Genomic DNA, 13,931 nt, shown 5'->3' with positions numbered 1-13,931 from the left:
GAGTGACTTTGGAATCTGCTGGACTCCGGTGAAAGTCAAGGATCGCTATCATCAGCCATTCTTGCCTAAGGAACCCTAATCTGTGAGGAGAGTTTCAGTCCATCAGCTGGGCGATTGTGGCTTTCACCCTTTTGCCGTGTCCATGGCTGAGGGAATTGGGTGCCGAGTACCCCCGCAACAGAGGCACTGCCCTTTGCTTGCAGTAGCTTGCAAGCTGTTTTCCCCCTTTTTCAGGATCACCCCATCTGTGGACAGAGGAGTCCTGAGTCATGCAACATTGTCCATTGCTGGGCCATGTGCTCCCTTAGGATGGGAAGTTTCTCCCCTGGAGTAATCGCCTTCAGTTTCCACTGTTTCAAGAAGACTGAGTGCTCCATCTCAGTGGGTTACTCCCTGCTGGTTTCAGCAGGGAGTTGTTCACTTAAGAACATAAGAAAATGCCATACTGGGTCAGACCAAGGGTCCATCAAGCCCAGCATCCTGTTTCCAACAGTGGCCAATCCAGGCCATAAGAACCTGGCAAGTACCCAAAAACTAAGTCTATTCCAGAGATGTTTGTTTTGAGAGAAAAATGGCCAAATCAAGTTCCATTATCATATAGAAACATAGAAATGAAGGCAGAAAAAGACCAAACGGCCCATCCAGTCTGCCCAGCAAGCTTCCACACTTATTTTCCCATACTTATCTGGTTCACCGACCACCAAGTTTAGGGCCCTTGTTGGTAAATGTCCGACTCAAATTTCCTGCCACTCCCCGCCACAGAGAGCAATGCCGGAACCGCATCAAAGGTGAATCATAAGGCTTAATGGTTAAGGGCAGCAACCGCTGCATCAAGCAAGTTACCCACATGCCCGTTTACCCAGACTGCACAGATCAATGCCTTGTTGGATGTTGTCTGAATGTAAATCCCCCCTTCCACATTTCCCCCTGCCGTTGAAGCAGAGAACAACGCTGTATATGCATTCAAAGTGAAGTATCAGGCTTAATTGGTTTAGGCTAGTAACCGCCGCAATAAGCAAGCTGCCCCCATGCTTATTTGTTTGCCCAGACTGTGTAGTTCAGTCCTTGTTGGTTGTTGTCTGAATTCAAATCCTCTTTTCCACATTTTCCCTTGCCGTTGAAGCAGACAGCAATGTTGGAGTTGCATTAACCATGTGAAGGCTTATTGAGTAAGGGTAGTAATCACCAGGTAGTAGCCACCATTCCAGCAAGCCACCCCCATGGCTCTTCTCTTCATTCCCATCCTCTAGCCTTTATGGATCCACAGTGTTTATCCCATGCCCCTTTGAAATCCGTCACAGTTTTAGTCTTCACCACATCCTCCGGAAGGGCATTCCAGGCATCCACCACCCTTCTCCGTGAAGAAATACTTCCTGACATTGGTTCCGAGTCTTCCTCCCTGAAGTTTCAAATCGTGACCCCTAGTTCTACTGATTTTTTTCCCAACGGAAAACCTTTCAAGTATCTGAAAGTCTGTGTCATATCACCCCTGCCCCTACTTCTAGGTTCTTCAATCTCTCCTCATAAGTCATTTTATGAAGACCATCCACCTTTTTGGTCACCCTTCTCTGGACCGCCTCCATCCTGTCTCTGTCCCTTTGGAGATACAATCTCCAGAACTGAACACAGTACTCCAGGTGAGCCCTCACCAAGGCCCTGTACAAGGGGGATCATTATTTCCTTTCTCTTACTAAATATTCCTCTCTCTATGCAGCCCAGCATTCTTCTGGCTTTAGCTATCACCTTGTCACATTGTTTCGCCGACTTCATATCGTTAGACATTATCACCCCAAGGTCTCTCTCCTGCTCCGTGCACATCAGCCCTTCACCTCCCATCAAATACAGTTCTTTCGGATTTCCACACCACATATTCATGGCTCTGCACTTCTTGGCATTGAATCTCAGCTACCATATCTTCGACCACTCTTCCAGCTTCCTTAAATCCCGTCTCATTCTCTCCACTCCTTCTGGCGTGTCCACTCTGTTGCAGATCTTAGTATCATCCGCAAAAAGACAAACCTTACCTTCTATCCCATCCGCAATGTTGCTCACAAAGATATTGAACAGGACCAGTCCCAACACCGATCCTTGCGGCACTCCACTTAACACCGCTCTCTCTTCAAAGTAAGTTCCATTTACCATCACACATTGTCTTCTGTCTGTCACATTGTCAACCAGTCTGCAATCTAGGCCACCACCTTGGCACTCACTCCTAAGCTTCTCATTTTATTCACAATCCTCCTGTGCGGGACCGTATCAAAAGCTTTGCTAAAATCCAAGTAGATGACATTGAGCGCTCTTCCTCTATCCAATTTCCTAGTCATCCAATCAAAAAAGTCAATCAAATTTGTTTGACAGGATCTTCCCCTGGTGAATCCATACTGCCTCTGGCCCAGCAATACTTCTGACTGTAGATAGTTCACTATTCTTTCTTTCAGTAGCGACTCCATTACTTTTCCCACCACCTACGTGAGGCTAACCGGCCTGTAGTTTCCAGCCTCCTCTCTGCTCCAACTCTTGTGAAACAGGACCACCGCCGCTCTTCTCCAATCACTCGGCACCACTCCCATTTCTAGGGATCTACTGAACAGGTCATGCAGCAGACCCGCCAGTACATCTCTGAGCTCCCTCAGTATCCTGGGATGAACCTCATCAGGCCCCATGGGTTTGTCCACTTTCAGTTTTCCTAGCTCTTCCCATACATTCTCTTCTGTAAATGGAGTTTCATCTACTCCACTTCCCTCCAGTTTCTTGTTAACTAGCGATGGTCCTTCTCCACGGTCCTCTTTAGTGAACACCAAACTGAAGTATTCATTTAATATTTCTGCCATTTCTTAGTCTCTCTCCACACATTGATCCTTTTCACCTTTCAATTTCACTGTACCACTTTGGACTTTTCTCCTTTCTCTGATGCATCTGAAAAATGTTTTGTCACCTCTCTTTACCTCTTTGGCAATCCTTTCTTCCGCTTGACTTTTTGCTTTCTTGATTACTTTCTTCGTCTCCCTCAATTCCAACAGATATTCTTCCTTGTGATCCTCCCTTTGGAATCCTTTATATTTCTTAAACGCTGTTCAGCCACCTCCTTTGAGAACCAGATAGGTTTCATTTTGCTCTTGCTTTTCTAACATATAGATTAGTAGCCTTGGTAATTGATCATTTTAGTTTGGCCCATTGTTGTTCCACATCTCTCATTTTCTCCCAGCCTTCTAGTTCTTCCTCCAGGTACTTCTCCATTTCAACAAAGTCTGTGTTTTTGAACTGCAAAACTCGGGTCTTCGTGCAACTTCTCCGTATCCTATTTGTGATATGAAACCATCAAGTCTAGAGGATGTGAATAAAAAGGCAACAAAACACTGCACGGAGCGGCAGTAGCCACATAGGCATTCACGGAGCAGGATGCCAGTGGTTGGTGTTCCACCTTCATGGAGCGGAAGGATGGAGGGCTGCCATCTCCAAAAAAAAAAAAAAAAAAGGGGTGGGTAAGAGTATGGGGCAGGGGTGTGGCCTGCTTGTTGCAGTGGTTGCTACCCCTAATTGAGCTGGATGTTCACTTGGATGCAGATCCGGCGCTGCTCTCTACATTGGTGGTGGGGTGGAGGGGAATTAGGGCTGGAGGGTACTGGAAGCCAATAGTAACAGGTGGGTGATAGAAAAAGATTAAAAAAAAAAAAAAGGATAAAGTGCGTAGCTTGCTGGGCAGACTGGATGGGCTATTCGGTCTTCTTCTGCCGTCATTTCTATGTTTCTATATGTTTCTATGTAAACCATACCATTTGATGATCACTGGTGCTGAGGTGGGCACCCACCCGGACATTAGAAACATTATCTCAGTTAGTGAGCATTAAATCGAGTATAGCTCCCTCCCTCGTGGGTTCCATTACCATTTGTTTGAACAAAGCCCCTTGCAGGGCTTCCACTATCTCTCTACTACTGTTAGATTCTGCAGAAGAGATTCTCCAGTCTACATCCGGCAGATTAAAATCTCCAACAATCACCACTTCTCCCTTCTTTCCCATCTTTTGGATGTCTTCAACCAGATCTCTGTCAAGTTCTTCCATTTGATGTAGAGGCCTGTAAACCACTCCAATAAAAATGGATGCCCCATCATCTTTATTTTTTTTTTTTTTAGGACGGCCCATAATGCTTCTTCTTTGCCCCATCTTCCTTGCAGCTCAGATGCTTGGATATTGTTTTTGACATAAAGAGCCACTCCTCCCCCTTTTCTGTCCTCTCTGTCCTTCCTTAACAAGTTATAGCCCGGTATTTCTGTATCCCAATCATGAGATTCTGTGAACCTCGTCTCCATGACAGCAACAATGTCCACGTCCCCCTCCACCAATAGAGCTTGCAGATCTGGGATTTCATTGCCCAAACTACGAGCATTTGTGCTCATAGCTTTCTAGCTTTTCTCGTTCAGGTTACTGCTTTTCTGGTACTCCTTTTGTGATTTATTTAGCTGACTTTTGTTATCCACTTCACCCTTTTCCTTTGCATTTGGGGGGTGACATTCTAATTTCCTTCTGCCACCCCCGGCATCTAGTTTAAATGCCTTATGACATAGGATTTGAATTTATCTTTTAGGATCCTTTTTCCTGCCACAGAGATGTAAGCCATCTTTGACAAAGAGCTTTTTACTGTTCCATACACGGCCCCAGCCCCCAATATTTATTTATTTATTTATTTAAACACTTTTATATACCGACAACCGTTTGCACATCGTGTCGGTTTACATATAACTTAAAACCAGGGTATATATAGGCATAGCCTTTACATAGAACAAAGAACAATTAAAATACAGTAATAAAACAAAAAGCTAAATAAATTGGAGGAGGGAGTCAAACAGGGAGCAACATAGAATGGGAAGGGGTGGGAACAACAATGAGGGGGTGGGGTTATATACAGGGATATATATCCAAATATATCCTTACATCAGGATTTGAGCCATACATTGAAGTTATCAATATGGCTTAGCCTCTCCTTCCCCTTTCCTCTCAAACGACACAGCTAGCTCTGGAGATATACTTAGGATGGAAAACTTCCCCCATATATCCCATCAATAGTCCCTTCACTAATATTAGTTTCAGCCATATAATTCATGGTAAAATTGAAAAATCTGCTGCCTTATTTGATCATTATCATACAAAATAGCACCAACCATATACTTAATTTTCAAAATCTGATTGTGAGCAGTTTTCCATTTTTAGTTGCCATGCCAATAATTTTCTAGGTTTATTTCCTCATTCATAATATTCCTGATGGCTAATATCTATCCAATTGAATCTCTTCACAAGTGTTATGTTCGGGGTTTTAGTGTGCCCATGGGCCTCAGCTCAACCCCGGCCGTCCAGGGCCGAACCAAGGGTTGACGGTGGCCCCGCATGGTGGACACTCTACCCTCTGCCAGGCCGGCAAGCTCCCATGGCCAAACATCCGAGGATGTTGGAAGGTGAATGGTCCTCAGACCATTCTGGGCCCTTTCGGACCTGCTGCGAGCAGTATGGAGCAGCAGGCCTGGCCTGAGGTTGAGGGCAGATGGGCCTTGACATGGAAACACTGAAGTTGATGCAACGGCATCACATGACACGAAGACACTTGGCAGAAGACGTGACATCGGGGCTGTGGATACAAGACACCAGGATCGATGCGGACGGCATCGCAGACAAGACACTTGACGAGGTTGACGCAGACGGCAACCAAGACGAGGATTCATGGCTGGGATGATGCGGACGGCATCCGAGGCAAGACACGTGGCTGGATAAGGCAGACGAAGACACATGGCATCAAGGCAAGACACAAGGCAAGGACATTGGCACTGTCTCTCAGGGCGCCCTACTCAGGCCACCCGCGGGACTGAGTCTCGGACCACCCTGTCCGTTACGCGCCCTACACAGCCCCAAGGCTGGTCGCGGACCACGACGGGAGCGGGACAGCACAGGAACACACAGCAGGCTTCACGGCTCAGGAGCACAGGACAACCGTCCAACGGCAGCCTAGTCCACCCAGGAACTACATCTGGGGAACCCCCGGCCTACCGGTACCAGAATGCTCCAGAGCGAGGACGAGGCGGAGTGAAGGCAAGAACATCAGGAAGGCAGGACACCAGGACGAAGACGAAGAAACCTGGACATGGACCTCAGGCGAAGACGTGGACATGGAACAAGACAAGGAGCTCCTTGAAGATGAGAAGACCTTACAAAATCTCTGGCAGGCCGGAGCCTCCAGAGCGAAGACTGGAACACGATGCAAGGCACTGGAACTATGGGCTGAGCCAGGAAGTAGTCATTAAGGTGGGGCCCAGACACTTCCTGTGTCTGGCCCTTTAAATAACTTGAAGAGACGCGGCCGCGCACCTAAGCAAGCAGGAGCAGGGCTGTGCAGGACCCTGGACAGCGGCCTGCACAGCGTCTGCACGCCGGCGACGCAGAAGAAGCAGGAAGAAGCCAGGGAGGCGGAGCCAGGCGTCGGCAGCGGCTCCAGCCGCTGCGGGAGGCCCCGGGGGCGGCTCCTGCCGCTACTCGAGCCCGGGGCTGCGGCCTAAACGCCGCGAAGATCCAGATGACGTCGGGGGCACTCCCTGCCCCGTGGGAGGCCGCGGCTCCGACCGCGGAGCCAGGGATGGTGGTGGGCGGCCTCCAGGCCGCGTGGGAAGGCCGAGGGCAGCATCCTGCCGCCTCGGCGAAGAAAACAGCGGTGAGTCAGCTTGCTCGCGGGGGGAAACCCCGCAGGCGGCGAATTCATAACAACAAGTAATAGCTTGTAATCTTGCTCTCTTCTCATCATGTTCTCTAAGAAATTTAATACTCCCATTTCTCTGATGACTGAGTTGTAGCTTTTTGATAGATGCCTCTTAATCTAACTTTGCTAAAAAGACCCAAACGAGAAGGAAACTTTTCTTACAATTAAAACAAAGTGTAATTGACTTAGGTGCATCCTTTTTCTTAAAGTTCCCATTTAAATGTATTATCATTTATCAAGGGAACAAGTTTATTTTTATTATTTCTGTCCATTTAGAAACATTTCCTGTTGATAAAACTGTGTGATTATGTTGGGAATGGGTGGTTATTAGTACTAATTAGCTTGCTGGCACCTGACTGTTGTTGTTTTTTCTTTATTGATTTCTTGTATTTTCTCTCTTGATAGGGACTAGAGGTGATTTGTAAGATGCAATATTTCTCTTTTCTTGTTTTCCTCATATGTATTATGCTTATATATCACTTTTAACTTTAATCTTTTGTAATGGATTATATGTTAATAAAGAGATAATTTAAAAAATGTAAATATATAAATATATATAGGGCCAGATATATGAAATATGTTTCCCATAGACACAAAAAACCTCTTTAGTACATCAGACCCATAGCTAGAGAGAACAGATAAATGCAGGAAGAGAAAAATACACATCATGTAGTGCTATAGTGCTGTACTGTATTTTAAGTGCCAGTACACTTTCAGTAAATCAGTACATGCAGCCAAGTCGCAACATCGGAACATAGAATATGATGATATAATGAACTTGGAAACAAGAAGCTATTTTCAAATCCTGCCTCTCCCACCAGCACTCATTGTGACTTTGAGCAAGCCACTGAGGCCAAATTTCAAAAGCCATTAACCTGGGTAAAAGCAGAGCCGTAGCGTGCCTATGACCAATATGGCCACGGCCTTAAGCATAGTTACCAAAAGGCACCAAAGAGAGCTGTGCGGCTGGTGGGTCCTCAACAGAAGAAAAAGCAGCAGGGCCCTGTCAAAATCAACAGCAAGATTGGCACGGCCTTAGTAAGTGGAAAAGCAATGCAGCCCCGCTGGCAACGCTGCTGATTCTGGTGAAGCCATGCTGGTTTTCCAGTTATTAAGGCAGCGCTTAAAATGCCTTCAATTTTGGTAGGGCCACGCTGCTTTGGAGGAGGAGGAGGAGTGTGCCCTGCTGGAAGTAGTCCAATGCCCCGAGGCCGGAAGTCATTCCCTTGGCCACGGGGGCTGAAGAAGGCAACTACTGCTGCCTGCTAAGTCATGGGAAGTGAGAGAGAGAGAGAGAGAGAGCGCACATGTGCATGTGTGTGTGAGAGTGAGAGCATGTTATGTGGGAGAGTGCGAGAAAGTATATCTGCTTGTGTGTGGGAGAGTGAGAGAGAGCATGTGTGTGGGAAAGTGAGCGACAGCATGTGTATATGTATGTGGGGGAGAGAAAGCATGTATGTGTATGAAAGGGAGTATGTGTGTACACAAACTACCCCAGTTACTCTCTGCCTGCTAATCCACTACAATTTCAGGGCATCTGGAAATCAAAAGTTCCACGGTATGGATAATAGGGAATTTTTTAAAATCCTTAATTTAATTGTTGGGCGTTATTTGATGTGTCTGCTTTGAAATATTTTATAGATGTTTTGAAGGTTTTTATATGAGTTTTTAATTATTTAATGTTATTCTATTCATTAATTATTTTGAATTATTCTTTTTATTGTTACGGTTTTACTAATTTAGTTTTATGAGGAATGATGATGTTTCTGTTTTTTATATTGTTGCAGTGCATACGGAATTTGGCTTTTTGCGGTATCCAGCTCAGTTTTTGTCTGTGCATTTCTGTTTATACTGTATGGTCTCTTTATTCTGTATTTGAGGGTCTATCTGTGTTTTCCACGTGTGACTGAACTGAGTTACTCTGTTAGTGTGTAGTTTCTATGTAGGGATCTATAGCAGCTTGGATTGTTCTGTTTTCCTAATAGGGGGTCTATTACTATTTTAGGCCTGGTGTAATATTTATAACATTAACTTTCATAGGTAGGGTTGTTGCTGTTTGAGTAGCTCTCTGGGGTCATGCCCAAGATGCATTACAATAAGCCTATTACCATATAGGTTCCAAGTATCTCTTGCTTTTTTGAAAGATTTTCTGGTTGGCACCTAAGTAGTGCATGTAAATATAATATACATATTGTAAATTATATTTTTACCTCATAAGACTGTGCCTTGAATGTTCTTTTTCATGTAAAATCTGGTGTTATAAATGCATAATTTGTAATTGTGTGTGAGGAGAGTGTGATGAGGTGGGGGGGGGGGGTGCAAAGCTGTAAAGTTTTCCTAGGTACCTAATACTCTTGCACTGGCCATGGGCATTGCTGTACAAATGCTGAACAAAGACTCCCAATTCGTGGTGTCATGTGTTGTGTAATGGGTGAGGGCACAGTTTTTCACCCGGCCATAGGCATCAAATTGCCTGGCTACAGCTCTGGGTAAAAGGACTGCCTGAAAAAAACTGCCCACCCTTAACCTAGTTAAACGTACACACGGGGTTCCACAGAATGCACACTTGTATCTAGCTTAAGGGGAGGCCTTCCCAGGGATGTAGTGGATTAGAAAATAGTGTGTACATTGCCATTTTGAAACACATGCATGCTTTTTCTCAATCAAATTTAGCCAGAACACAAAGCAGATGCAAAGTCTGCAGGCCAGTTGTACCTGTGGGCAATTTTCAAAAGAGAAAAAAGTTACCATGGACTTTCCCTTTGAAAATCTGTACTCTTTGCACCTGGACAGGCTAATTTGAAAACTGCTCTTTTTATATTCTATTGCCTCAGATACCCACTCTGATTCAGGGACTCATATCTGTGTGTAATTTGTTGCAGTGTGTGGTGACTTAGGGTGCTATATAAATGCCAAAACAAACAAAACTGCCAGCAAGTGTTTACTCACAGAAATAAATAAGATACAAGACAAATCCCTCAAGGACCAGCTATTCTACCCATTTCATATATCTACTACAATACTGCAGGCACAACTTCATTTCTAACTTCATTCTACCTTACCCCTAATTAAGAATCTATGCCCGACATGTTTTCTTGAAATCTGATATCATTTTTGCCCCAACACCTGCACTAGTAGACATTTCCAATCATCCAGCATTCTTTTTGTGAATCTTTATTTTAGCTGACAAGACTGCTGTTATACAGCACTTGATAATGTGTGTATGTGTTAAATAAATGACTACTCTTAATATGAGAGTGTACATACCAAGGTTGACTCGCGGTAATGCCATGGAATGCCAAATAATTCGTAAATTTGTCACAAGTAGTCTACCTAAAAGTAAAGACACAAACATGGTCTTAAACTAAATACTAATCCACACTCGAAGGCAAAATATTAAAAAATAATTTCAAACATACTTTAAATGAAATTCACACCAACAAAACTCAAAGAAAATGTATGTTGATGAGAATCCCTTCCCAAAATATTTAATAGTCAATTTAAAATAGTTCTATTGGTTAAACAGCAGCAATAGCTAAATTCTTGAAACTATCAACCTGCATGTTGATTTGTATTTCCTTTCTGAGTTTTATTCCAAGGCCTCCTTGGTGATCTAATAGAATTTATTTCTAATATTTTTACACTTTTGTGATTACAAAAAGGGTATACCTCCAAAGCTGCCAACTCATTAAAATATTTTTACTGACAAACTGACAACCTAACTTTCTTTGACCGACATGTTTTACCTTTGCCATTTTGTGTTGAATTTACTCTATGCCCAGAGACATTGCCCCTAACTGGTGAGTACTGCAGCCTCAAAGAACCTGAGGCTACAGCACAGGCCTATCACGCATGACATTTTTATTGAAATGAAATTCTTTTTATAGACCTTTTCTTTTGTTACTGTCAGTAAATTTACTAACAGTTGGCAAACTTATATGCCTGCCTTTTAAAACAGTCATACCTTCTATTTCTAACAAATTCCTTCATTGAATTCACTCTTGTTGTTTGTGCTAAATTAAACTTAGCCCCATCTTCCCAAAAAAATTAAACAGCAAACTGAATTATCCAAAAATATTTGTTGCTAGTATCATTGGTTTAAAATAACAGTCTCAGAGTCTTCTGAGTTGTCTGTATGTGGTTGTTTTGGTTTCTAGCTTCTAAGTACCCAGTATACAAATTAAAGATACTATCCATGTTAGGAAAATTTTCCTCCTTCTTCTGCAGTAATTTTTAGATTGGACTTTTCCCATTTTCTTATTCCTTGCTCCACATCAGAGAAACAGCTGCTCTGAATCTGTAGCTGATGTCATCAGATAGTCCCTTCTAAAAACAGCAGCTACTTGTCAGATGGCATCAGCTACAGAAATACATAATCTGAGCTTCAGTTTCCACGGTGGATTAACCAAGTGTGTAAAAGGCACGCTGGTGCTAGGATATTAGGTGCCCTAAGCAAACAATCAGCCTTGCGCACCACCCACCCTATGACTTACCTAACGAGAGTGGCTCTGGAAAAGCACTCACTCCAACACAGCACCCACCCCTCAGTCTCTCTATCCTGCTGCCCAACAGCACCACCCCTTTTTCTCCTCCCCCTACCAGATGAAAAACTTTCAGATTTCAATACAGGGAAGTTTATTGGATATGTAAAATGATTTTCCTCCCCTGACTCATATCTCCATAGAGTCTGCATTTTCATAGTCTCCAACACACTCAGTTCCTGAGCACACAGTCAACCTGCATCCTCAACAAAATCCAGCAAGACCCTTGAAAAATTCCCAGTACTCTTGGAGGATGTGTCTGTCCCTTTGTGTGGAAGAGTGGTGAGGAGAGGGGTGGTTGTGGTGGAGGAGGATGCAGCATGGAAGGCATGGAAAGAAAGGAGAGGAGAAGGGGGAAGAGAGGAGGGGGAGGAGAGGAGGGCAGGAGAGATAAGAGGAGAGGGAGTAGCAGTAGAGCAGGGGTAGAGATGGTTAGGAGGGAAGGGATAGGAGGAGGCAGGTGAAGGAGTGTCTAGGCAAGCGAGTGAGGAGGGAGGGAAGAGGATGGCAGAGTAGGGCTAGACAGAGAGGACAGAGTGTGGGGGAGTTGGGAGGGCAGGTGCAGTGGGGGAAGGAAGCGAGGGGAGCGGAAAGTGGGAAGGAAACCAAAGGAAAATTAGTTTCTTACCTGATAATTTTCGTTCCTGTAGTACCAAGGATCAGTCCAGGACACCTGGGTTGTGACTCCGCACCAGTAGATGGAGACAGACTAAAACTTGTGGGCGGAGCCTTATATGCCCCTGTGCCAGTCACAGCCCCTCAGTCATACGTAATGTCAAAGTAGAAACCCAATTAGGCAACCATAGCTAACTAGCCAAACTCGCTACTTAAACGGAAACAATTCCAACTCATTACAACTCTTGCAGAGCGAACAAGCAGAGAGCATACGGAAACAACGATGAGCGGACTCTCCGATACCTTAGCGTAGTACTGCGGGCGGGATCCTGGACTGATCCTTGGTACTACAGGAACGAAAATTATCAGGTAAGAAACTAATTTTCCTTTCCCTGTACGTACCAGGATCAGTCCAGGACACCTGGGATGTACCAGAGCCAACTTACCGAGGGTGGGAAGCAGAGAGTCCCGCTCGGAGTACCCTCTCCCCAAAACCTCCGGCCTCAGCGGCCTGAACATCCAGACGGTAACGTCGGACGAAGGTATGCAACGACTTCCAGGGAGCCGCCCTACAAATCTCTTGAGGCGACACCTGAGAAACCTCCGCCCAAGACACAGCGTGAGACCTTGTCGAAAGAGCCCGAAGATCCACCAGCGGAGGCTTTCCCCGTACCATGTACGCTGAACCTATGGCCTCTTTGAGCCAACGGGCGATCGTCGTACGAGACGCTGCAGCACCCTTTCTTGAGCCGGAAAGGAGGACAAACAGATGATCCGTTACCCGAAAAGGATTAGTGACCTCCAGAAAGCGAAGGAGGGACCTCCGCACATCCAGCTTCCGTAAATCTCTCGATTTCGGATCCGACGACTCCCCGACCGCGAAAGCGGGAAGTTCAACGGATTGGTTCAAATGAAAGCCGAGACGACCTTAGGAAGAAAGGAAGGGACAGTCTGCAAGGAAACGCCTGTGTCGGAGATTCGCAAGAACGGCTCCCTACAGGACAACGCCTGCAATTCCGAGAGACGGCGAGCCGAAGAAATCGCCACCAGAAACACACGGTCTTTAACGTGAGATCTTCGACAGTAGAGCGCTGCAAAAGCTCAAACGGCGCCGAACATAAGGCCGAAAGAACCCAATGGAAATTCCAAGCCGGACAGGGAGGACGCAAGGGAGGATGGAGATGTTTTTAGCCCCTTTCAGGAAACGGGCTATATCCGGGTGAAGAGCCAGGGAGGATCCCCCGACCTTCCCCCGCAAACAACCAAGTACCGCCACTTGGACCCGTAGGGAACTGCACGCCAATCCTCTGGCCAGTCCCGCCTGGAGGAAAGCCAGAATATCAGGGACCGCAACGGTAGTGGGATCCAAACCTCGCTTCACACACCAATCCTCAAAAACTACCCATACCCTGACATAAGCCAGGGACGTAGACTGCTTCCGGGACCTCAGTAGCGTAGCAATAACTGTGTCTGAGTAACCTTTTCTCTTCAACAGATTCCTCTCAAAAGCCATGCCGCGAGACAGAAGTGATCCGCATCCTCCAAACACACGGGGCCCTGAAGCAGCCCCGCGAACCCCTGAAGACGAAGGGGAGCCGTCACCGACAACTGTATGAGGTCTGCGAACCATGGACGGCGTGGCCACTCCGATGCCACCATGACCACGTTGGACGGGTACGATTCTATGCGCCGCAGAATCTTGCCGATCCTTGGCCACGGGAGAAACACGTACAGCAGCAGATCCGTCGGCCAAGGAAGCACCAACGCATCGACGCCCGCTGCTGCCCTCTCTCGACGCAGACTGTAAAGACGCGGAGCCTTCGCGTTGTGCCACGTGGCCATCCGATCCATGTGGGGAACTCCCCACGTCCTGCAGATGAGAAGAAACGCTTCGTCCGCCAGTTCCCACTCTCCGGGATCTAGACGATGCCTGCTGAGAAAATCCGCCTGCACGTTGTCGACCCCGGCAATGTGAGACGCTGTTATGCTACTGAGATGTTGTTCCGACCAGGCCATCAACATTTGCGCCTCTTCCGC

The 13,931-nt window shown here is 45.9% G+C and overlaps 1 protein-coding gene across 4 annotated transcripts in view; it reads right to left on the bottom strand.

Moving 5' to 3' along the window:
* BBS5 (Bardet-Biedl syndrome 5) overlaps window positions 1-13,931 on the bottom strand; it is a 105,334-nt gene that overhangs the window by 71,738 nt on the left and 19,665 nt on the right. For all 4 annotated transcript variants that reach the window (XR_003857368.1, XR_003857369.1, XR_003857367.1 and 1 more), the window contains exon 3: window positions 10,006-10,071. Coding sequence is in view for 1 of the 4 variants with exons in the window: in XM_029605683.1 (XP_029461543.1) it covers window positions 10,006-10,071 (66 nt within the window). In the remaining 3 variants the exon portion in view is untranslated. The remainder of the gene's footprint in view (window positions 1-10,005; window positions 10,072-13,931) is intronic.

The sequence above is a fragment of the Rhinatrema bivittatum genome, chromosome 6 (assembly GCF_901001135.1).
Source record: "Rhinatrema bivittatum chromosome 6, aRhiBiv1.1, whole genome shotgun sequence".
NCBI classification, from domain to species: domain Eukaryota; kingdom Metazoa; phylum Chordata; class Amphibia; order Gymnophiona; family Rhinatrematidae; genus Rhinatrema; species Rhinatrema bivittatum.
This window is presented reverse-complemented; position numbering and strand designations above follow the sequence as displayed.